The sequence below is a fragment of the Brassica napus genome, chromosome C1 (assembly GCF_020379485.1).
Source record: "Brassica napus cultivar Da-Ae chromosome C1, Da-Ae, whole genome shotgun sequence".
In the NCBI taxonomy this organism is placed as follows: Eukaryota; Viridiplantae; Streptophyta; class Magnoliopsida; order Brassicales; family Brassicaceae; genus Brassica; species Brassica napus.
In genome coordinates this window covers 8,772,418-8,798,940 of record NC_063444.1, presented here as the reverse complement: position 1 = coordinate 8,798,940, position 26,523 = coordinate 8,772,418, and the positions used below count along the sequence as shown (strand labels likewise).

The 26,523-nt window shown below is 33.0% G+C and overlaps 2 protein-coding genes across 2 annotated transcripts; both read right to left on the bottom strand.

The window, feature by feature from the left end:
- Positions 1-5,767: 5,767 nt before the first annotated feature.
- On the bottom strand, positions 5,768-6,727 carry LOC125580659. Its single transcript, XM_048745537.1, has one exon. The coding sequence runs from the start codon at positions 6,725-6,727 to the stop codon at positions 5,768-5,770; it is 960 nt and encodes a 319-aa protein (XP_048601494.1).
- Positions 6,728-7,870: 1,143 nt separating this feature from the next.
- On the bottom strand, positions 7,871-12,277 carry LOC106376470 (plasma membrane-associated cation-binding protein 1). The gene is made up of 5 exons (XM_013816560.3): positions 12,051-12,277; positions 11,266-11,419; positions 10,828-10,917; positions 10,649-10,733; positions 7,871-8,551 (listed from the first exon to the last, which is right to left on the bottom strand). Exons 2-5 carry the CDS (start codon positions 11,374-11,376, stop codon positions 8,124-8,126), a joined length of 714 nt encoding a protein of 237 aa, XP_013672014.1. The 5' UTR covers positions 11,377-11,419; positions 12,051-12,277; the 3' UTR covers positions 7,871-8,123.
- Between the last annotated feature and the right edge of the window lie 14,246 nt (positions 12,278-26,523).

Genomic DNA, 26,523 nt, shown 5'->3' with positions numbered 1-26,523 from the left:
CCTCTAACCACGCAGAAATATTAGCCATGCATGAAGCCAGCCGTGAGAGTGTATGGATGAGATCCATGACACAGCATATTCGTACCACTTGTGGTATGATCAAAGGAAAGGATCCACCGACCATCCTATACGAGGATAACACAGCATGCATCGCACAACTTAAGGATGGATACATTAAAGGAGATAGGACGAAACATATTCTTCCTAAGTTCTTCTTTACACACGAGCTTCAGAAGGCAGGAGAGGTCCAAGTATTGCAAGTCCGTTCGAGTGAGAATTCAGCCGACCTCTTCACCAAGTCACTACCAACCTCAACGTTCAAGAAGCTCATATGGAAGATAGGCATGCGTCGACTGAAGGATCTTCGGTGATGCATTCATCAGGGGGAGTTCATGTGTTGTACTCTTTTTCCTGTCTTGTTTTCCCTTTTACCACATTGGGTTTTGGGTTTGTCAAGAGAGGTTTTAATGAGGCAACATCCAAATCATGAATGAACCTTGACCGGATGTGTCGATCAAGGGGGAGTGTTATAAACCATTTAGTGATCGACCCATTTATCAGCCCGTGTAGCAAGACGGGCCAAGCTCATCCGCATGATCATACTGGCGCCTATCTACACTTGTGTTTATCTACATTATAGTTGGTGTTTATCTTACGTATTGCTAGTCATTATCTAGTTAAGGATAAGTACGATCTCATGTCGATCTAGTACTTAGACCGTCATTACCATATGTATATAAAAACCAGTTGGTCGACCTAATAATACACACAAGTTCCACTCTTCGTTCACAACAAAATTAAATTTTTCAGAAAAAAAAAACAAAAAAAACCAAAAAATATACCCGTCAGAATCTAGCAAGACATTATATTTCAACTTCAAGATACGGCTATGTATTTGGACGGTCGGAAAGCTAACCCGTTGTTTTAGTATATAGATCGATGAGAGCATATGTATCCAACCTAATATATTGAACTATTAGTGGCAAAGATGGACCGGGTTTGGAAAACTATAAAGAAAGGATTGAATTGGTCAGTCAAAACCAAGAACATCACTAAATTCTAAAATTCTAAAATGATTTGATTTCTTATTAGGCCTACCGTGGGTATAGTGGAATATTACGCTACTGTTTTCTTAAAGAAAAGAGCGAATATATTTTAGAGAAGATAGTGTGATTAGGAGATAAGTTGCTTACCACTTCATTTGAATTAAGAAATTAGAACTTTTGTTGCATATTATATATATGTTTCTTGGTCTGCAATTTAGGTTCCTAGTTACTTGCACGTATCAACAATCTTAAATAAATCCGATGTGCCCTCCTCTTTCTGTTAGACAAATCAAATTTCACGTGCACCTAAACCCATCACAATCAGTTTCATCCATAAAATATTTCAAGTTATACTAACAAAAATAATGGAAATTTTCACAAATGGTTGTCGATTAGAGAATCCCGTTTATAGGTAAAGCAAACCTAACGTTATACAAAAATATGTGCAAATAGATCCATGGACTTATAATATAGAAGCGACGTGATCTTATCTCCCCTCGTTTTAATTTGTCTAACGTAACTTTGTTTTCTTATGAGATTTGTTAATGTTCCATGAACCTTGACAGTAATATCATTGACGAGAAAACATTAACAAATTGTGCAAGTAAATAAGATAACTGTTATAAAAAAACTAGAATTTTATTGTATCGAAGAAATTTAAATAAGGGCAAAATTTTATACCCGTATGAGAAGATAACACTGATAGCAAGAGAGGATGTGTTATTAGAAGAAGAAGGAATGGTGTAATTACAATCGATCGAAACGATCGTTTATATAGAAGAGAAATTCACTGTGCAAATAGTGCAGCGGGCCCCATATCTTTTATATTTTTCAACGTTTGCGGCTAATCTTTCATAACACTCCCCCTTGGGGACCGGTGTCACCATCCACTCTCGCTTAACGTCTATGTTGCCTCGTTAAAAACCTTTCTAGGAAAACCCAATGGGAAAAACCATAGTAAGGTAAAAAGAGTACAACTACGTAAGCTCCCCCTCGAATGAGCAGTCATAGATCCTTCTGATGACGCATTCCAATGTTACGAACATGTTTTTTTGAATACTGAAGTCGGAAGTGATTTTGTGAAGAGGTCAGCTGCATTGTCGCATGATTGGACATATCTTATTTCAATCTCTTTCTTCTTTACGAGCTCTTGAGTGTATGAGAAGAACTTCGGATGAATATGCTTCGTTCTATCGCTTTTGATATATCCGTCCTTTGTTTGAGCAACACATGCTGCATTATCTTCATATAAAATAGTTGGCTCCGTATTTTCGCCAATTCCGCTGCTTGAACAGATGTGTCGGCTCATTGATCTCAGCCATACACATTCTCTACTTGCTTCATGGAGTGCAATGATCTCAGCATGATTTGAAGAAGTAGCCACGAGCGTTTGTTTCTGGGAACGCCAAGATATAGCAGTGCCTCCGATCGTAAAAACGTATCCTGTTTGCGATCGGGCTTTGTGTGGATCTGAAAGATATCCTGCATCTGCAAAACCAACCATTTGACCTTTTGAACTTTTAGGATAAAATAAGCCCAAATCAATGGTCCCTTGGAGGTAACGAAAAACATGTTTAATCCCATTCCAATGTCTTCGAGTTGGAGATGAGCTGAATCTTGCCAAAAGATTCACAGCAAATGATATATCAGGCCGTGTACAATTTGCAAGGTACATCAGCGCTCCAATTGCACTTAGATATGGTACTTCCGGACCAAGTATCTCTTCTTTCTCCTCAGGTGGTCTAAATGGATCACTTTCAATATTAAGTGACCTAACGACCATCGGGGTGCTAAGAGGAGTTGATTTATCCATGTTAAATCGTTTCAACACTCTTTTAGTGTATGTGGATTGATGCACAAATATACCATTTTGTGAATGTTCTATTTGTAGGCCAAGACAATATTGTGTCTGTCCAAGATCTTTCATCTCAAATTCTCCTTTGAGATAGTCTGATGCCTTTTGTATTTCTTTTTGAGTTCCGATAATGTTAAGATCATCAACATATACCGCGATTATTACAAATCCGGATATTGTTTTCTTGATGAAAACACATGGGCATATAGGATCATTCACATATCCTTCTTTTGTTAAATGATCACTGAGACGATTATACCACATACGTCCAGATTGCTTTAACCCATATAATGATCTTTGCAATTTTATTGCACATAACTCTTTAGGTTTGGAACTTAATGCTTCTGGCATTTTAAATCCATCAGGAACTTTCATGTAGATATCAGTATCTAATGATCCATATAGATAAGCTGTAACAACATCCATGAGACGCATCTCTAGATTTTTATCAGCTGCTAGACTCATCAGGAATCTAAATGTAATGGCATCCATAACTGGAGAATACGTTTCTTCATAATCGATTCCAGGTCTTTGAGAAAAACCTTGAGCCACTAGACGAGCTTTGTATCTCGTAATCTCATTTTTCTCATTTCGCTTTCGAACGAAAACCCATTTGTACCCAACTGGTCTCACATCTGCAGGTGTGAGCACAATAGATCCAAATACTTTTCGTTTATTAAGCGAATCAAGTTCAGCTTGTATTGCATTTTTCCATTGTTCCCAATCATGTCTCTTTTGACATTCATAGACAGATTTTGGTTCTGGATCATCGATTTCTTCATTTATTTCACTTGACACAATATATGAGAAAGCATCATCAAGGTCATTTTGTTCATTTCTATTCCATATCCTTTTATTATGGATGTAATTAATAGAAATCTCATGATTATCTTTCGATTCATGATGCTCTGATTCATGATGCTCTGATTCATCAGAATCCTTATCATTTATTTCTTCCAAAATATTTTCTGCTATTTTGGGTGCATCATATATTTCAGCTTTCTTTTGTTTCCTAGGATTCTTATCCTTAGAACCAACAGGTCTACCACGCTTCAGGCGTGTTTTTGGCTCTCGTGTGTCATCCTCCTTTTCTTGTTCATTTGGCATTTTGATACGAGCAGGAGCATTTGCAGCTGGTATATGAGATTTAGTTACCGTCTTGGTATCTACAAATGCATCAGGTAGCTGGTTAGCTATACTCTGTAAATGCATAATTCGTCGAACTTCTAGTTCTGACTCTTTAGTAGGAGGATCAAGATATAACAATGATGGTACACTCCATTTTATATCACTTCCAACATTTTTGTTTTCTCCCCCTAGAACTGGGAATACATTTTCGTCAAAATGACAATCAGCAAAACGTGCTGTAAAGACGTCACCAGTCTGTGGTTCTAGGTATCTTATAATTGATGGGGAATCAAAACCAACATATATTCCCAATCTTCTTTGTGGTCCCATCTTTGTACGTTGTGGTGGTGCTACAGGCACATATACCGCACAACCAAAGATTCTAAAGTGGGAAATGTTTGGTTCTCGACCAAACGCTAATTGTAGTGGGGAATACTTATGGTATGCACTCGGTCTGATCCGAATGAGTGCTTCTGCATGCAAAATGGCATGTCCCCATACAGAGGTTGGAAGTTTTGATCTCATGATCAATGGTCTTGCAATCAATTGCAGACGCTTAATTAAAGATTCAGCCAAACCATTTTGCGTATGAACATGAGCAACCGAATGTTCAACTTCAATTCCCATTACCATACAATAGTCATTGAATGCTTGGGATGTGAATTCACCAGCGTTGTCTAGTCTAACTCTTTTAATAGTATAATCAGGAAACTGTGCTCGCAGTTTGATTATCTGAGTTAGAAATCTCGCAAATGCCACATTTCGAGATGATAATAGACAAACGTGTGACCATCTACTGGATGCGTCAATTAATACCATAAAATAGTGGAATGGTCCACAAGGTGGGTGTATAGGTCCACATATATCGCCTTGAATTCTTTCAAGGAACTTTGGTGATTCTTTATCGATTTTGGTTGGCGATGGCCTTACGATCAATTTTCCTAGAGAACATGCAACACATGTCATTTTATTCCCTTGAGAAATCTCCTGGATTTTCAGTGGATGACCATGTGAACTTTCTATGATTTTACGCATCATTGTAGTTCCTGGGTGGCCAAGGCGATCATGCCATAACGTGAACTCTTCTGGGTTCCGTTCTACTACAAGATTTGATTCGATCTCATCGATATAAGTATGATGTAACCCCGAAGGAAGCTCTGGAAACTTTTCCAATATGTGTTTTCTGCCACATTTCTCAGAAGTTACATACATGTATTTCTTTCCATCCTCAGTTGCAGACTGAGTATCATATCCGTGAAGATATATGTCTTTAAAACTCAACAAATTCCTTTTAGAACTTGGAGAATATAGAGCATTATTTATGGAAAATTTTGTTCCATTCGGTAAAGTAAAGTTTGCTTTACCAGTTCCTTCAATCACGTCTGCAGGACCTGATATTGTATTGACGACAATTCTTGTTGGTTTTATATCAGAGAAATATCTCTTTTGTCTCAGAATAGTGTGCGTTGTTCCACTATCTGGTATGCATATTTCACGAATCCGTTTCTTGGATTTTGCTTCATTAGCATTCTGATCCATTTCTGAAATTGTCATAAATATAAATAAAAGAAAAACATAAAATTCATTCATATAAGGAAACACATAATAATTATACAATAAGATGATGTTAAAAACATCATTATTTGTTTAAAACATGAAATATAATAATTATACATGGTAATACTGAAAACTATTCAATACTCTTATCATAGGCATTTCGATTCTCTTCAGGAGTAATCTAGTCCAGCTCATTAGCGAAGTCGGAGGATTCAAGGTATGAAGTCCCTTCAACATTTTCTGTGAGGTTCACCTCTTTAGCCTTTCCTTTTATGGACTCTTGATATAACTTGCACAAATGTGGGGGAGTACGACAGGTACGGGACCAATGTCCCTTACATCCACATCTGTAACATACAGTCTCACTTTTCTTTGTGGTATCCTCTTCGGTTTCTTTGCCTTTAGGAGGTTGTTCAGATCTAACCCATTTGTTAGATCTAATACTTTTAGGATAGTAAGGCTTTCCACGTTTGTTGTTGAAACGCCGACCACGACCTCGGTTGGTCTGGTTTCTCCTTCCCGAATATTCTACCGCCGTAGCATTCACTTCAGGAAATGCCTTGGCTCCCGTAGGTCGGGAATTATGGTTTTTGATTAGTAACTCATCGTTCTTTTCAGCCAACATGAGTGTTACCATCAATTCAGAAAATTTGGTGTACCCACATTTTCTGTAAATTCGGGATAAGACGTTGTGTTCTTTGTGGAAAGTATTATATGTCTTGTCAAGCATTTCTGCTTCGGTGACAGGGTTACCACAATATTTTAATTGTGCAACTATCCTCAAGATAGTGGAATTGTAATCTCTAACCCTTTGGAAATCCTGAAACCTCAGGGTTTTCCACTCTTCAAGAGCGTGAGGGAGATTGATTTCCTTTTGATTATCGAACCTATCTTTCAAGGCTTGCCATAGTACGGCTGGGTCCTCAACGTCTCCATAGTCGTGAGTTAGATTCTCATCTAAATGCTTCTTCAGGAAGATAATCGCTTCGGCTATATGCTCGGGTGGCGATTTGTTACCGACTTCTATCGTTTCAGTTATCTTTTTTATTACAAGATAAGGTTTCACATTTGTGACCCATCTGACATAATTTTCGCCGGTTACTTTCAGAGCCGGGAACTGGAGTTTCTCGATGTTTGCCATTTGAATTTCTAAAACACAAAATAATAATTTTATTAGAACTTCATAATTTAAAAACCGTTTACATTAATCATACAAGCAATTACAAGGAGAAGCGATGTAAAGAAAATTAAACCGATATTCATCTTAAATTCACTCGGAGTAAATTCTCCAACGAATAAACCATAAATAGAAACACAAATAAAAATGGCACATAAAAACAAAAGTGCGCGAATCATCTTTCTTGAAATGAAAAATCGGAGGAGAGCGATTTGAAATTTTTTGAGAGAAGATGAAATGTTTTGGATGATGAAATGGAGTGAAAATGAGTTGTATTTATAGATGAAAAACACTGTTCATAACCGTTGGAGAAAGGGGAAATTTTTGAAAAAAAAATCTTTGTGACTGTTGGGGTTAAATCGAGTGCACTAAAAATCAGTCTGAAAATATCGCATTAAACGGTCAATCAAATCTATAAAATTTCATAAAAGTAAAAAAATATGACAATAAAATCATGCGACGGCTCAGCCGATCAATGCAGAGTAATAAATAAATTATACGGCGGCTCGGCCGACCAATTAATAATAAACAGAATATAAGGCGGCTCAGCCGACCAATAAATAATAAACAGAATATGAGGCGGCTCTGCCGACCAATAAATAAATTAAATTACTAGTAAATAATATAGGCGGTATTCCGGCCATTATAACATGATATATAAAAAATAGTAGAGGCGGTATACCGACCATTATAACAGGGTATAAATGATACAAATAAATTTTACCGAATCGCAGAGTGATCGTGCTGATAACGTGTTATAAAAAAACTAGAATTTTATTGTATCGAAGAAATTTAAATAAGGGCAAAATTTTATACCCGTATGAGAAGATAACACTGATAGCAAGAGAGGATGTGTTATTAGAAGAAGAAGGAATGGTGTAATTACAATCGATCGAAACGATCGTTTATATAGAAGAGAAATTCACTGTGCAAATAGTGCAGCGGGCCCCATATCTTTTATATTTTTCAACGTTTGCGGCTAATCTTTCATAACAATAACGTCATTTTGATGTTCCATGAACAAGTAAAACAAAATTGAAGAGACCTATTCAACAAGTACTTTAAAGTGATTGGAAGACATGTCCGAATGGGTTGAATCGGATAAGCTTGGTCGAAACATACAAATAATTATACACAAAAAACATCCACCAATATTTTGTTACAAATTCACATGAATACAAATAAAATAAAAACACATTAACGACTTCCAAAACAAGATTTATCCACACAAAGACAAACCATATAAAATAAAAAGAATGAAAATAAGTTTTTTTGGTTCCTTTCAGTTTTTTTTTTTTTTTTTGTTACGTACAAAGATGTTTTCATACAAGAGAAGGCAATCATACCATCTTGAAACGAATCAAGGCTTTGGTGGTTCAGCCACTGGCGCTGGTGTCGTTGTTTCTGGTGCCGTAACCGGAGTTTCAACCACCGCTGGAGCTGGAGCAGCTTCTTCCTTTTTCACTTCTTCGACCACAGGCTTCTTCTCCTCCTCCTTTTCTACTTCAGGTTTCTTCTCCTCAACGACCGCGGTTGCAACGGTCTCTTCTTTCTTAGTCTCTTCAACAATCTCCTTCTCCTTCTCGCCACTTGTTTCTTCGGTTTTGACCGGTTCTTCAGTTTTGGCCGGTTCTTCGGCCTTCACTTCCTCCACAGGTACTTCCCGTGTCTTAACCTCCTCTGGAAGGAACACACATACCTTCTCGAATATGAACGTGACTGGTCCGGAGACATAGCCAGCTCCGAAGCTAGAGGCAGCTTCTTTCACAGCCGTTGATCCGGGGAATTCTGAATTTTACATTTCATAATTACACATATAAGATAAGTAAACTCACTACTTTCATCTAAGATAAAAAATAGGAAAAAAAGAAAAGTGATCCGATCATTAATCAAAACATATTTTTCCAAAAAGATGATGAGATTTGAGCTAACGTTTTTGAATTAGTGAAAATATGACGAAACCATACGATACCCGCTAGTTGTTCAATATAATAAGAAAAATATTGTAATACTAGGTGTTTTGCTCGCACATGCGGATATAATTTTTTTACGGGCAAATTTTGTATAGATACTTATTAATAAATTTACTATTTATAAATTAAAAATAAATTTATATTATTTTAAGTTGATAAAAAATTTATACTATTTTATGAATCTTCCAATTTCTTAATTTTCACTTTTATTGATTAAAAAAATATTTTGGGATAACAATATTAATATTTTTATTTTGAAATATGTTGCTATCTTTAACCAGTTTTTATTATATTAATTTATAAACAATTATCAAATTAAATAAACAAATATATAACTATTTATATAAAGTGATGTTATTAAACCAAATTTTTGGAATTACCAAAACCTACAAAATCTCAAAATAAATCAAAATCACAAGAATGTTAAAATGAACCCAAATTTACATATTATATTAATCAAAGTAAATAAAACTATTGATATATGTATAATTATATTGTGAAATACATCCCATAATAAATGAATAAGCATTCAAACAGACCAACCTTGTGGACAAACAAAACACTAATATGTAATATATAATAAAATAACTTTTCAATGTAAATAAAACTATTGATATATGTATAATTATATTGTGAAATATCTATATGCTGTAGTCAATCTCTGTTTTTCCTTTAAAATATAAATTGTAATTTTCCTATAAAATAGTACTTTTATTATAAAATCATATTTTTTCATTTTCAAAAGGTCTTTTAACTTTCACACTTTAATAATTATAGCTAAAACAAATCATTTTGGAAAATACAGGTTTTATTTAAAAAAATAGAATCACATTTTTCTTTACATAATAGTCTTTTAAATATATTTTAATTTAAACAAAGTTATAGTTATGTGAATTCTTGAAAATAAAAAATTTAAATAGAGTAAATTTTAAAATTATATAAATATAAGGTACTTGTTGTAAATAAAATTAGTATTTGGAAAATATTCTATTTTGGAGGCAGATAATATGAATTTTTTTAAAAAAATATAATTCCATTTCCAATAATATATATATAAATAAAAAACGGATAAATATTAATTTTTTTACTTAAATAAAAAATAAATTTTATTCTTACAATAATAAGAATAAAAATGAAAATACAGCGACAAAAAATCATGTTAACAAACAAATATAAATCAAATTTAGTGTTGCTTATATACTTCTTTGTTGTATTTTAATACTAAAATAAATTTAATAATTTAGAAAAATGGCATGACATATTAAGTTTTCAAACAAATAAAAATAAAATTTTAGTTATTTTTTATGAACCTATTTTAATATTTTAGTATAATGATAAATCTAATTATTATATGTGTATATATACTATTAAGTATAAAAATTAAAGAATAAGAAAAAAGGTGTAGATAAACATAAAATAAAGATATGAAATTATCTTTTCTTTTTTTAACAGGTTTTCCATTTATTTTGAGATAATCTTTTAATATTAATTTGTAATTAGTTAAATAACGAAAATAAATAGAGATTCAACCTAAAACTATGGTGAACATGACAAATAAGCAAATTCACTTCTCCGATAATAGTATAGATAACATTTCAGTTTATTAGAGATATACACAACTTCACACAAAGAAAAGAGAGATATACACAACTAGAAGATTTACATATCTTACTATATATATATATATATATATATATATATATATCTACTATGAATGAGTTAAGCTCGAGATATACTTATGTATAAGAATATAAGATGTAGGATAGGAATCCAAAGTTTCTGCTAGCAAATATTTGATTATAATCAATAATTTTATATATAAGACAAGACAGAAAAAGAAGACAAGCAAATATTGTTGTCAGGGTATTTATAATAGGCACATGATAAAGCGTATACGTAATTGAACCATTACCTATGCCGACAAGAGCCTCGAGATACTTCAGCACAGCCGCTGAGTTTTTCTTCAAACCAGCCTCCTTAGGGTCTCTCACCAAAGCCTGCCCGTTTTAATTTTAAGTTTAATTAATAACACAATCATAGTAAATGGGGTTTAAAAACTTAACTATATCTTAAATTAAATAAGATAGGGACCTTGACTTCAGCAGACGTGGCCTCATAGGTCTCCACGACCTTTGGTTGGAGTTCTGTCTTTTTCTCCTCAATTTCCTTGTTGATTGTTTCCTGTCATACATACACCATTGATCATCATACGTGCCCATTTAGCAAACACATAAAAATGAAATTTCCTAACTATTAGCACCAATAAATATCGCTTGAGTCGATAATTATTGCATGACAAAAAAAACCTGAAGTACGAAAGTCCAATAAATACGTGCTAATTATTTTTATTTTCCTTTTCTGTTCAGGAATCAAACAAAACTATTAAATAAACACCTATCATACAGATACAGCAAATAAACTTATGAGCATATCAATATATTATAGATTTATGATAAAATAATGGCGTCTCATGGGACCTATAGCTACATAGTTAGCATAAATTACAATTAAGTAGATAATTATATATACCTTAGACTCATCAAAGGTCTTGCAAGCTTCAGCAGCAGCAGCCTTCTTTGCACTATTCTTCTCGAATATCTTCTTGAACCTTGGAACGACCTTCGAATTCCAGTAACCCATTTTTGTTATTTAATTTAAATTCACCGTCTCAACGCGAACGATTCTGTAAAAAAAAAGCAAGAAAATAAATGTTATAGTACGCCCACGTTGCTTATCTGTCATGTGTCTATAGTACATATCTACTGGTGAGTAAAAACAAAAGTACATATCTAATGTTCTACAAAACGACAAACCCCAAGAACACCAAATAAAGAAGAAAACATATTTTGTTAATTTTCAACAGTAATTCTTCAATAAAGTCTAAACTAAATTATGAAGATATATGTTTATGGTAATAGTGTTTTTGATTGACACACATAATCTAAACCTAGATGCTATAATCTCCTTGTCCCCGCAGATTCTTATGCTTGCCTTAACTGTGTTTGTTTTCTTTCTTTTTTGAATCAAAACCTAAGCTAATCAAGGCAACTGTGAGTTTCACAATGAAAGATGAACTTGTCATATATATGTTTGACGTAGAACAATTAAGCACAAAAACATGATATATATATATATATACTATATGTGTATCATGTCTCTATATGATCATTAACTTTGTTTATCCACATAACATGGGGATAATATATACCGAACAAACCCTATAAGTAAAACAGAGTTCTTAATATGAGCAACAAATTTTACATATTCAATCGAGACGCTATATATATAACTATGAGTTTGGTAAAGAGACTTACTTGAGATGATAAATCTCTTTGAAGATCCTCTTCTTTTCTTTTCTGAAACACACAAAACTGATTAATTGTCTCTCTGAATTTAAGAAACACTTACGCGTCATATAGACAGGTTTCTCTTCAATTCACCCCTTGGCTTCCTTATTAATTACGATTCTTGCCCTCCCTCTTTTCTCGTATTACCCCTCTCGCCTCGTTGGAGTCTTAACCGTTTTCGTCTCTTCGCGGGCAAATTTCGGTTAACACTTTCTCATTCAATCAAACAAACATTAAACCGAGAAAACCACTATTGAATCATCAAACCATGGTTTTACTCGACTGCTGAGCACAAAACCGGTAAATATTTGACCATACGCCCTGAAGCGGATGCGTGAATGAAAACCGGATTAATCGGTATTACTGTGATTTTAGTCCTGGTTTTCTTCGATAACCGAAAAGGGTCAATGACAGCAGCGCAGGTAACAAACAGAATAACGGTCTAACAGAGGAGATGAAAAGGGCAAATAGGTAATTTCAGAACAAAATTTGCCAGCTGGCGGTCACATCAATTAGAGTTGGCAAATATCAAAGTAGGACCCGCACCAATCGGATTGTTAATTCTGGATGGTGATCTGTAGGTGTAACATATACGCATCTTATGATTCTTATCTAATATATACAAAAATTCATATTATATAATGTATATTATTCTGTTTAAGACATCAGACCTTATATTATTCTGTTTTGATTATTCCATTGATGTTAATGTCATACTTTGAGTTGGATTATGATTATCCTCGAAATCTGAAAATGTAGTTTGGACTTTTAATTTGTGTAATATATATATTATAAACCTAAAATATATATAAGAAATTTAAAGGGATTTTCTTAGATCTTTTTATTTTATTTTAAAGTTTTAGACCCTATTGGTTGACCAAAGGATAAAAATTGAAAACATAATCCAAAATCTTCGAACATGCATCTTTTTGATGAAGGATACATTTTTGGTAAACCCATACTTTGACCAATACCAAGAATATCTGGCTCCAAAACGCAAATGTTGACCGATATGAATTTTCTATATGCAAGTATTTTTTGGATTTATTTAGAGTCAAGCACATTGTGTTGCTATACTTGAACTCTCTAGAGAGATAAACGAAAAACTTTGAAGAATAATAATCAGCTTTCGTATCCTTCTAATGAAGGATGTATACCAAATCCAAATGTTAATTGAAAGTAAGGTGACCACACCTGTTGGCGTGAAAAAACTGAGTTGATATATTAAAACTATGGGTTTATTTATTGTTTTAGAAACAGAATAAACAAAATAAGTAAATTCACTGAAAAAAGAAAATAAAAGAAAAAACAATTCACATGGCCTAGCTGTTTGAAAGAAATTAGGCTGTCTAAAAACAAAATTAATATAATGAAAATGATTAGAGATAATTATGGTAGAAGACAGACATCCCACCCTCAATATCTATAATAAACTATGAAATCTCAAACACAAACATGGTTTACACTCCTAAATCTTAATCCTTCCCATTTAACTAAATATAAATAAGAAATAGCGAACCTCAATGGTTCAAATTATTTCCTTACAAAGAATTCACCTTTTTTTAAAGTCAGAAAATGATTCGCTAACATCATGTAAACTAATTTTCTTCTTCTTATATATATATTTGTAAGAGTCCTTTTTCGAAAAAAATAGTTTACATGATTTATATGTTTTGTTTTTTGAGGAACTATATATTGTTTTTTTTTTTTTTTGAACACAAACTATATATTGTTTTTAAGAATACAAATTATAAGGTTTTTGAAATGGTCATAGAATGGTGGCATGATGACAGTATACATGCACATGGGTTGCCTTCATTATCAGTTGTCTTTGATGAACAAAACAATGGACAACCATCCGTTATAAAATATCATTCATTTCATCATTTTTTCATATTTGCAGTCATGTATAACACATTTTCGTAGACATATTTCGGTGTGAGCCTATTGTTTTGTTCATCTACAATCTATATATATATAAGAAAGGTTTCCTTCCATCCTAGGCCATCTATATAAGATTTCGTGTAACTAATTTGGAATCTGTAGTGGCGACACGTATCACGGTCAATCAAAAGTCAGTGTTTCATTAATTCTTGAATTTAATGGGTTTTATGTATTTACAACGGTTCAAATATATCTTCTCTAAAAAACGGTATACGAAACTTAGGGAAAGTGACCGTCGAGCAACAATTCCCGTTCAGTCAACTGTCAATAGAAATCCAACGGTTTCACCGGTGACGAACGATTCCGATCAATATCAGTCGGAAGCCGAATAGACTTCTTTAATCTGAAGCCGTTACGAAAATTAACTTGGTTCATGCATCTTCATTAACATTCACATTAATACCTACTCTCTACCTCTCACAAGTTCTCATATTCAATGAATCTCTTCATTCATTCCTTTGTGTTAATCCTCCATTATAAATATGAATGTTTTCTTCCAAAAAAATCATCAGTTTATTTCTCTTAATAAACAACACAAAAAGGTAATGAAATTTTTTTTGTTAAGCTCATCGTTGTACTTGACGGATTGTGACAGAAAAATGATAAGAAACAGAAAAAATAAGATGAGAAACAGAATAAACAGAGAAGAAGAGAAAAGAGGAATACGATAGAAGAGGGGAGATAACTTTTTTTAGTGAACTTTTTTTTTAAAAGATCTATTTATCTTTAGTTCATAATAATTTCCAACATCTTGGTGTTGATTTTTCATTACTGTGGCTCCCTAAAAGGTCGTTGGCCCTGATCTCAAGGATACAACAGTTAGTCCTGACACTTATGGATATAGAATCATGTGTAAGTATGCATGATTGTGATTTGTGAGTATATTTCAATTACATCTTTTACATACCGACTACTGGATTGTGAATTCTATTTAACTTGGCTGCTTCTGTGTCTCTAAAATTGGCTGAGTTTTGATATATACATATAATGAAGTTTTCTTATTATACTTCCAAGTTTGAGTCTGCATATATCACAATAAAATAAAAACGGTGGACAAATTAGCTGAGTGTGGAATACTAAACATGTTCTTACATTAAATTGAAGTGTTGTAGTTTTGTCCAAACACTAACTTATGCCTTATTTAGAACACTCACTTCCCATAACATATGTACTCTCTTCTCGGCAAATGACACCTGCTAACCTAATAAAAAAACAATCACATCGTTGACACATTTGAAAAAAATTCGTCCAACCGCACCTCCTATTTCGGATAAAAATAACTAGAACTAATACGATATGAAAAACAATAGTTTCAAATATATATAAATATATATATATATATATATGAAAAAATTTCATTGGACATCAACCTAAAATAATATTTTAGCACATAATTAATAATATAATATCAAAGACATAAATTTTAAAAATATTCATAAGAAAAAATATAATCTAATATTTTTGTATTAAAAATTATTTTACTTATTATCAAAATTATCATAATTATAGTAGAATAAACAAAAAAAATATGTAAAACTATTATGTATTCATGAACATTTTAATATTAAGATGATCATGATCTATAACAAGAATAACAAAACATACACAATAAAGTTAATATCACCTTAAATTTTAAGTAAGCTAAACATTTTGAAATACTCTTTAAATGATATATTTATGTATTTTTGGTTCCCGTAGCGTAGAGAGAGAGAGAGAGAGAGAGAGAGAAATTATGCTAATAGTAAAAAATAGTTTTTTTATTAATTTTAAATTAAGAAAATAATATATCTCATATACATCTCTTGCAAATGTAAAACTAAAACATAAACCTCTAATCATATAAAAAATAATAATCTTGATTACAAGTAAATTATAACCCTAGTTACTAATATAAATATTTACTCCGGTGTAGCAATATACTGTGTCGTGTAGAAATGAACGAGATGTGTGGATATTTCTTAGTTTTACAGATAATGTTAGGTTAATGTTAGTGATCATCTTTTCTCGAGAGTTTTCCCGCAGATGGAAGATCATTAGTTTGCATGAATACTATGTTACATCTGGAAAGCTAGGAATAATAAAGTTTTCAGTAATCTTGATATGGATCCTATGGATACGCTTAAATTGGCAGAAACAAAATCAACACTGTGAGCTGAGACACAAATATTGAATGAACAGAGGACAATACCACAAATAGTGGATACGATCCTGCCGTCAATTCTAGGAAGATGGTGTTTTACAAATGGCTCATGGAAAGAGGGTGATATCTTTTCAGGACAAGGTTGGTTCAACACCTTAGAAGTATTTGATGGATTGTTGGGGGCGAGGAATGCTAGGGCTAGTCTCTCTCCCCTTCGGGCGTAGATGGAAGCGCTACTCTGGACAATGGAATGTATGAGGAATTTACGTCAATTTCAGGTTACGTTTGCAACGGATTGTTCTCAATTGGTGGAGATGGTTTCGAAACCAGAAAAATGACCAGCTTTTGCAAATTATTTAGAAGATGCCAAGATCCTGAAAGAGAGTTTTACACGATCAGAGATTATCTATGTACCAAAGACGCAAAATTCAAAGGCTGATAGACTAGCACGCAGTGTTAAGAAGCAACCGTCTTTTGTTGTTCACATGGATGCAGATGACCCGGTTTGGTTTACAGACTCAGTATGAATATGTATACGTTGATGACAAAAAAAACCATTATGATCATATATATATTTCAAATAAACATGAATATTTCTGTCTATTTCCTTATTATTATTTAAAAATATCTTTAGTATTTTTTATTTTAAAAATAATTTTATAATTTAAAAAAATACAATTGTCTTTAGTTTAAAAATGTAAAACAACACATGGAAATACAATAACATTCACTGGATTAGTCAGAAGACACTTATTGCTGAGTAGGAAGTGATTAATCAGTGCAATAATACATGAATTGTCTGCAAGGTACAACGAAAACAAAAGACTAGGGAGACTGAAATCTATGGGATGCCCAAATAGAGACTTATGAACAAAGAAGAAAGCTATTCATAGTTCCTCATACAATGGCAATCTACCAGATTTTGTGCTTGGATCACGAATTTGATGAAAAAATCAATGTTAATTAATACCAGGGATTCAATAAATCACACGTACGGAAGATATAGTGGTGTGTATAACTATAACTTTCATCAAGTTGTAGATTATATACGATCGTGGGGAACGCAGTGTTGTATATAACACACACCTTGGTAGAGCCGAAGACACAAAACCTTTACCAACTAGAAATCTTTCAAGCCATCCTTCACAACCGTGAACTGTTATTCTAGCAACGTAAAATTTGTGTTGTAACAATCGTGAGAAGAAACAGATGCGGAAACAGATGAATAAAAACGATGTAACAACGACACAGAGATTTAACGTGGTTCACCAACTTGGCTACGTCCACGGGCAAAGAGAGATCTTATTATTGGAGGCGATATTGAGTTTACAGAGTGCAAGTTTAGGGTTACTTCGAATACAAGATATATATAGTAATATCTCGCATCTAAAACCCTAGACTAAACGGACTCATGGGCTTAAGCCCACGATCAGATGTAACATCCATAATATCAGATGTAACATCCATAATAACTTGATGCAACGCTCCTGATGCAACCGAGTCGGTATGATGTATATGATGTAACATCCATCGCCTAGATGTAACATCCAGATTCAAGGCATATCAACAATTTGCAAGTATATAAAAACAAAAAAATTGCAAGTATACTATATTGAAGCATGAAGCATTTCTCGACTGTAAAATGAGGATTGCCATGTAACTTCATAATTAAGGATTTATAATTATCACTTCGTTTGTCTCTGTTTCCATTTATCAGATTTCAACTCGTTTTGGATTTTCTATTCCAACACTTAATTTCTGCCAAGTATGTATATTTTTTTTCTAAATAGAAGTCGGATTAAGAAAAGAAATAAACCACATGTTATCATAAGACGAATCAAGACACTCGCACATTGGGAATAAATAAAACTGAACCAGTGTTTGGTTATCCTAGAACGTGGGGTTGTTCAGGCCCATGGACTCTTTATTGTGGGCGTTGAAAGAGCAGCCCGTAATGTAGGTGTCTATCTTCTTCTAGTGCATTGGTTGAGATTCTTTAGATATGAATTTAATTCGGTCATGAAGATTGGGAGCCATGAAAATAATAATATTAGGTTACAATATCTTATATATTTTTGATATTCTGCAGAAAGACACTCTATTCAGGTCAGTCCCTTCTATAAAGCCAATGAAGCATTGGTCACAATAAATTACATGTACCTTAGATGGTAAAAACAAGAGTAGTTATTTTGGCCTCTAGTTCGGACCAGACCGCAACCAGTTTTATACTCCCTCTGTTTTATTTTAATTGTATTTTTAGAATTATATACATAGATTAAAAAACATTTAATTTTATATATTTACTAAATAAAAACATCATTACTGATACACCTAACTATATTTCAACCAATAGAAAAATAGATGGTAATATAGAGTTAATAAATTTTGCATTGAAATGATAAAACAACACTTATTTTGAAATAAAAATTTTATTTTACAACGATAATTAAACTAAAACGGAATAAGTATATATTTTTCATGGTAATTTTTGTAAAGGGCCACATTATTTGAAGATTCATAAATCTTTGGGACGGCCATGACTCTTTTGGCTCAATGATTGAGCATAAAGTTGTGCGTATAATAACTACAGAAGGTGGTTGTGAAAAGTACATCGGAATTCAATAACAGTATGGGCGAGGAAGAAGAAATGTTTTATCTAAGATGTTTTCTTGAAACTATAACAAGTTGTAATTTTTTTTCTATCTAAGATGTTGTAGAACGGGTTACGGGTGAAGGCGAAAACAATGGGCTGTGTTGGGCGGAGGCAGGGTACTACTAGTGGGGTCAGCTGACCCCATATTTTTTAAAAAATGTTTGTTTTCTTTAAGAAAAAAATTATGGACCCCACTAAAAATAAAAAATTGTTCCCGCCAATTTTTTTTTATCCCAGTACTAAAAGTTTCTGTGTGTAATATGTTTTTTTTTCGGGAAGAATTAGGCAAATACCCTTAGAACAGATTCAAATTAGAGGTTTGCCATCTGATTGACATATAAGACACAGTCAACACATTTTGATTTTTCCTTGGATGAAAATGTCCTTACGTTTGATGCCCTTTTCAGCGATGGACAGAAGAGTTAGAGAAGTAAAAATTCTCTGACAGATTTGTTAGAAGATTGCATATGCTGTTTGGACTGTTGTAAACCACTCATTTTCTTGGATTTTGTGTTGATACAAGAGAGTGCATCTCACACATATGTTAACCATAAGGGAATTTAGCAGAATCATATTCATATACATACATGACAAATAGACTAGCATGTGGTCAGACAATTTTACATAAATAAGAATTTAATTATAAATTTTAAATTCTCTCAACTAAATGAATTATCATATCGCTAACAAATCATATAACATCAAATTATATAGTTATCAGATAATAGTTATGTTATGAAATTGAAATCACTCATGAATTTATACAAAATGTTATAATTTATCTAAATCAGAAATAATAATTGATTGCAAGATCTCAACATCTTTGAAATCTACAATTCGTTCTAAATTTTAATATTAGTGTTAAATTAATTGTTAGTGGTTAACTTATTTGTTAGAAACTACACTTATGAAATAACCTTGTTTGTTGTAGATACATAATTTTTTAGATGATACATGTTTTGTTAATTGATACATTGTTTGATAGATAATTTGTTAATTAATATATTGTTTATTATATGTTCTCTTAGATGATACTTAACAACAATATATCAAAAAACATGTAGTATATTAAAATAATAATACACATTGATACACTATCTTTTCTCTTACACTTTTTCATTCTCTTTCCTCTTTTATTTCCTATTTCTCAATTCTTTTTCCTCCTATTTTTTTATATCTTATCATTGCCACCATTTTTCAAAAATTTTAATCTTCTCCTTTACTCAATCATCGATATCAAACGTCGTGTCACCCAACAAAACATATACTGCATAACAAACATGTATAAGATAAAATATCATTTAACAAACGACATATTTACTCACACTAAGTATCAATCCATTTGTCAGCAAAACAGACCAATAATCAAAAAATGTATAAGCTCGCAAACTATTTACCAAAACATTTATCAGCTACACCAATCATGTATCAATTAAAGACAAGTTTTTTTGTATCAACTAACAAAATATGTAGCATTGTATCAAATCATTTGCCAGATAACAAACGATTTATAAAACAATATACCAGATAACAAATTTTGGACCAATTTCAATTTTAGAACAATCAAAGTGAAAAATAGCATCAAACTTATAACATAAAATATTACAAATAGAAAATAATAACTTTAAGAGAGAAATTCAAAAAAAAAAATAGTTGTGGATTGATAGGAAAAGGAAATGAGATTGATTTTGATTTAGCGACGGTAGCGTCGAAGATGGCATAGGTTGATGTTCTTCGAGCGCTTGCGCACTGGCTCCGGCGACAAAACTCAAGAGGAATATCTGATTGGAAGATTGGAAGTCGTGTAAAGTAAGAAGGGAGAGAGTTAGAATCTAAGATAAGAAGAGAGAGGGAGAAAGGTAGTAGACCGACAAACACAACTAACATACTGACACAACTAGTAGGCTGACACAACTAGAAACCTATCAGAAAGGTTAAAATCGAAACAAAAATATTTCATTCATCTCATGGGTACTTTGCTAAGGATTTTTTATAGGCATAGAAGCCAATTTTCTCTTTTTTTTCCACCAAGTGGGGATTTATATTATTTATGAAAGATGTTATAAGATCCAAAACATGTTTTGAAAGCTTTGCTAGTTTAAGGCGTTAAACAGGCCGCGTGACCTAATAAAAGCCATTGGAGATATTTCAAACGAAAACTATTTTTTCGTTTCTTTTTTTCTATTTTTTGTTAATTTATATTTGTGATATTTCTAATAGAAATGCTCTAATGTATAAGGAAAATAAGTATGATACAAATGGCTTAAGTCATTGTAAGGCGTCAGCTTTATAGATCTTGGTAAAATAAAGTACATGAAAATGATCTTAATCACGAAGCTCTCATGACCGGTAAAAAAGAAATTGATTTAGATCTCATTGCAGATGGGGTGGCCATAACGGAGAAACTGGAATGCGTGGAGGGCACAGCAAGATTTGTTGCCAATATTCATACCAGTACGTTTTGCATGGAGATTACATTTGTAACCTAAGCACCAAGTTCTTACATCACTTTCTTATACGAGCATTCATCTTCTGCGACCAATACCATGCATATGCATGCACCATCTCCACCTCCAGTCATCTTTATAGCCATATGCCGCGTGTCCTGTATGGTTCTCTTCCACGGTTCCACCCAAACTCACTCCTAGACTTAGTGTGGACTTTATGTGAATTTGATTCTTTTTTTTTTCACTGATGTGAATTTGATTCTAAACTCCATTAATTAGTTGAGTACAAAAATTAAGAGTTATTCTTGTAATAGTACTTGTTTTCTAATTGCAAACGGATGATATTTGATCACAAATACACTCATAATTTTGTGATCTTGAAAGAAGTATTATATCTACGAAATGGATGTGGTATTGTCCTTGAATCTTTCTGTGGGGTTGATTGGTGAACCCATCATCCACAAATGTGAGAGTATTTACTTTAGGGAACGAAAACAATAAATATTTATTGGTAAGTGTGCTTCTCGTCACTTGTGCTCAGAGACATTTATACACAGAAACATTATGTCTTCCTCTCTCTTGCTTTGAGAGACACATTATGCGGTTAGGACACATTGTCCATACAACTATCTTTTTGTGGATGGATTTACCCCTACTTTGAGTGAAAAGGAAAATCTGTTCCTTTTAAAGGAAAAACTACATGGTCAATTGGATTTGGTAACACAGTAACTAACTTATACTAGATTTTGGTTTGAGTGACTAAATGAATGTAACTTAGTTAATGGTCTGACCGATGAGTTGCATTTTTTTGTATTTTTCTTAATATGTTTTTATTATTTTTATAAGTTCAACTCTCGTTCCTTTGTTTGATTATTTTTCAAATATTAAAGTATATAAATTAAAAAATTTGACATAACAAATTCTAACTTTTTATCTTCTACATTTTAACATCCATTAACATATATTTTAACCATTTGACGTTAGATTTTTGGATTAAGTGGACAAATAAAATATGGACATCTATATTGTGGATAGAAAAAAAAAAGTGGATTCATAAGTTGTGAACACGTAAATTACAAATGAGTTGTAGAAACAAGAATTATGGACAAGCAGACTAAAATCTATTTAATTATCTTTTTACTTGTTATATGTACATAAATATAGTAGAAAGGTTAAGTAAATATGAAAAGTCATTGAGCACAATCAATAGAACATTTATGGACAGAAAAATGTGGACGCAAGAAACGTGGACACTTATCAGATACTTATGGATGGATATGTATGGACGCAATGCTTGTGGCTACGGTGAACAGTTGACAGGGAATAAACTATTCTTCTCCGTTCTCTGCTAATTTTAGAACAAAGAGACGAAAGTTGAGATATATCCTTAGAAACAAAACAAAGCTAAAATGGTTCGATTTTGAAGCAGAAATTGCACCTTGCATATCAAGTGTTTGTGGACACGAAAAGTTGTGGACGAGTTAGATATGAACATACACATTGTGGATGGTAAAATTATGGACACGGAAAAATGTGGACACATGAATCAAGGTTTTGTGTATGAAGATCTTGTGGATGAGGTCTTATGTTCAAGGTTTTGTGGATGAAGATCCGGCAGCCACCTCCACCAACCACCACCATTGTATTCATACTCACATCTTCCACTATCGCCTCCACAACCATCACCGCCTCCACTGCGGTATCCACCGCTTCTTCCATCATGCTCTCCACCGCCACCGCCATCATTTCCACGGGACTGAGCCTCGAGAAAGGGGTTCATTTTCTCAAGATGCAAAAGTTAGGGTTTGGACCGAGAAGACAGAGTCAAGTAATTGTTTTAAGAAGCGGGATCTAACCTTCCATTTGGAGTTAATCTGTGAATCACAAAGAACAGAGTTTCGAGGTCGAGAAACAGAGATCGAGATGTCGATTTCGATTTCGGGGAAAAAGAAGACGTCGAGATTTAGGGAGAAAGAAGACCTCTACAGAAGAGAAAGGGGTTCATAGTCCGATCGTGCTCCTCCATAAGACAGGCACGTTCACCACGTCTTCGAACATATCTCAAAACGAGTATTGATGAAGGTGTTGATGAATATTTTAGAAAGATTAGGATGAGCAATTCTAACATTAAGGAAGCTATTGGTGATGTTGCTGAAGGAATTGAGTTTATATTCCGAGTTTATTGGGTTTGAATTGAAAGCGAATGCAGAGATTCAATGGAAAAGAGAAAAAGAAAAAAAGATAAATTTCACGTAAAAAATAAATTTTTGAAAATCAGAAAGAATAAAAAGATATGTTTAGTTATCATGTACGAAGGATTTGAGAGTTGGCAATTAGAATTTGTAAGGGAAAAAAGGTTGGTCAGTTCTCAGTTCTCTTTAGTTAAAGGATATTAAAGTCTTTCTCTCATCAAAAAGTTTGTGCCAAGTGCAATGTGTCCTATAATGAAATTAGAAATTCAAAATGTGTCTCTAGGTGTAAATTTTTCATCATGTTTTCGTTACATAAATTCTAAACACTAAAAGAAATTATTTTATTATGCCGTTTAGTTACAAAAGTAGTTACAAAAGTAGTCATGTTAACTTTTGTAACGAAGGAGGCATTATAATCTTACTTAACCGTTTATTACGACTCTATGACTAGGCAGTCACACCTTTACTTAACCATTTGTTTATAGAGCAAAGGGGTATTATAATGAAGGTTTTTTTTACTAAGGTTTTATAATGATTAGTACTGCATAATATCTTAAATGGAGAGATTTAAAAAGTTGTCCCAGTATTATCAGTTTTCAATGTTCCAACAAAAGTCTTACCATTTTGTTTTTCAACCATTTTCTTCTCCATTTTCTTATCATCGTGGCCCAATATTTTTTTCATTCTATATATATTTTTCACAGTATTATTATTTTATCTCTACTATATAAAATGAACTAAATTGAAGCAATTCTAGGTGTACCACTTAGGACAAAATATTCATAACCAATCATTTGTCAATGTCATTAAGGATGTTAAGCTGTTGGGCCACGAAGATGTGCTACGGAATAAACACATTAATTTTAATGACCAGTTTGTTTTACTTTCCTATTCCTCTAACCTAAGTTGTCACGACATCTACAGACCCTCCAAAACTCATCGTCTTCCCATCTCCTCTGTATAACGCCTGCGACGGCAACAATGATGAATCAAAGCTATCCTCCAGACAAATCGGCGTGTAACTCTCCACATCCCTCCTCTTACTCAATGATATCAATGCCTCTTAAAGATCCATTAATTAATCACTTAAATGAAACGCATCACATCTCTCTCCTTTCCCTATTGAGACTATATATATATCCCAACCCAACAATCTCTTCCTCAGCAAACGCATCCCAGCACTATGGCAAATCAAACGGCAGTCGCCACCGTGCAATACAAGCCATTCTCCACTTTTGTTTCAGCGGGACCAGGAGATTCCAAGTTGATGTTTAGGCTAATTCATTTCTGGGAAACTTGCAATAATTCCAAAGTAGGCATCCTTATCGGAACCAAGTACGTGACAATCGATTTCTTTAATGATCATCATCCACATCGGCTCTCTCATGTTCCTTGTTCCCACTACATTCTTAGAGTTCCCTGCTGGCAAGTTCTACCGAAAATTCAGTGAAACATGTAGTAGGCACTCACTTATCTTTTTCCTCCATTTAAACCATGATTAACTCTACGTTCAGATTCTCATTTCTTAAATAGATAAAGACACCTACTTAAGCTTGATTTAAAGATAGATGAAGTCTCTAAAACTGATAGGAATCAAAGGTTCGTAAGTTTCTAATCTTCTTATGACATCTACGTTTTGATGTTGCTTAGGATGGTTATCTCTCAAAAAGACATGATTGCTTACCACGAACATGCCGGAGAAGCCTCAAATTCACATCCGCCTATGCTCGATGCAGTGTCAAATGAGTTCTGGGAACATAAAATTGTGAGGAAGAGCAATGGAACGGATATCTACAGACTACAGAGGAACGTTAAGAAACGGGACATGTTAGGTTTATATAAAGATGGTTTCGAAGGAGAAAAGGCGTGTGTTTTTAAGCTAAGACACAAGAATTTGTTAAGATTTTTAGCAGTAACTTGATCGCTTTGGTTACAGAATCGACCGGTGGAGATAATATTAGAGACTTAAGCTCAATTCTTCATTGGCTTCGTCATGGAGAAGAAGATTAGGAGTGGTTATAGGAGTTGTAGAAGGTATGTTTTATCTATTCGAACAATGGCCTGAGATTATATTTGATCTGAATGCAAGTAATGTTTTGTTACCGATGATGATCAAGAACCATTGATTTCTCAATTCAAGATTGGAGATGAAACCTACTCATCAAGTAATAATGGCTCTTTCTTCGAAAATATAAAATACAAAAATTTCAAGTTACGTGTGTTTTTGTTTGTATTATCATCTACAGATATATTTAACTTTGGATTGTTTATCTTGGAAAGGATTAGAAATCTAAAACCTGGCGAGGAACAAGAAGATCCAGAAAGGAGGTATGTTGAGTAAATAAGAGTTTATGGTCGGATAACTTAAAGAGAGAGTAGTTGATGAGAATATGAAGATTGAAGAGAGAACGTTGGGGAAAATTAAGCAAGTAATTACACTTGGACTTATGTTCACTGACAAATCCCCGTCAAACCAAATCAAGCTTCTACGCAGATTTATGACATGGTGTTTCTTCGTATGAATCTAGCTCAAGGCATCAATCAGATATGTAATTAGGTTGTGTGTATTGAAGAATTGAAGCTTTACTCTTTTGTTTTGATTTTAATAGATAAGATAGTTCTGTTACGATTTCAAGACATATTTTGTATACAACCAATAAAATTGCACCTTACTTTTTAGGTAAGATTTGCACGTACACAAATAAACATATATGTTAGCTGGTTTATTATCAGTCACCATTTTCAGTCCAATGTAATCTCTTTTATATAATTAATAGGCAAAATCATCTATGGATATGTAAAGGGTTCTAACGAGTCATCTAATGAATCTAAGATTATAGGAAAACATGGATGAGCTGACATGATGAAGAGTTTTACTCAAGTTTGCGGGATCAAAACTTTTTCTAAAAAACACACGTACGTATTATTTGTATAACTAGGTAATAAAAATATGAAAATAATGTCAGCATACAAAAACAAATGCTGTAAAATTCCAAGATAAAAAAATTTATATTAATATGCCTATGATCAATAAACAAAACTTTTAATAAAAAAATAATAAAAT

Bases quoted from the DNA above. Each gene is read 5' to 3' on its own strand.
- LOC125580659 (XM_048745537.1), bottom strand. From the start codon at position 6,727: ATGGCAAACATCGAGAAACTCCAGTTCCCGGCTCTGAAAGTAACCGGC.
- LOC106376470 (XM_013816560.3), bottom strand. From the start codon at position 11,376: ATGGGTTACTGGAATTCGAAGGTCGTTCCAAGGTTCAAGAAGATATTC. The intron at 10,734-10,827 runs GTCCCTATCTTA...TAAAACGGGCAG, and splicing joins CCACGTCTGCTGAAGTCAAG to GCTTTGGTGAGAGACCCTAA. The intron at 8,552-10,648 runs GTAATGGTTCAA...TGTAAAATTCAG, and splicing joins CGAGGCTCTTGTCGGCATAG to AATTCCCCGGATCAACGGCT.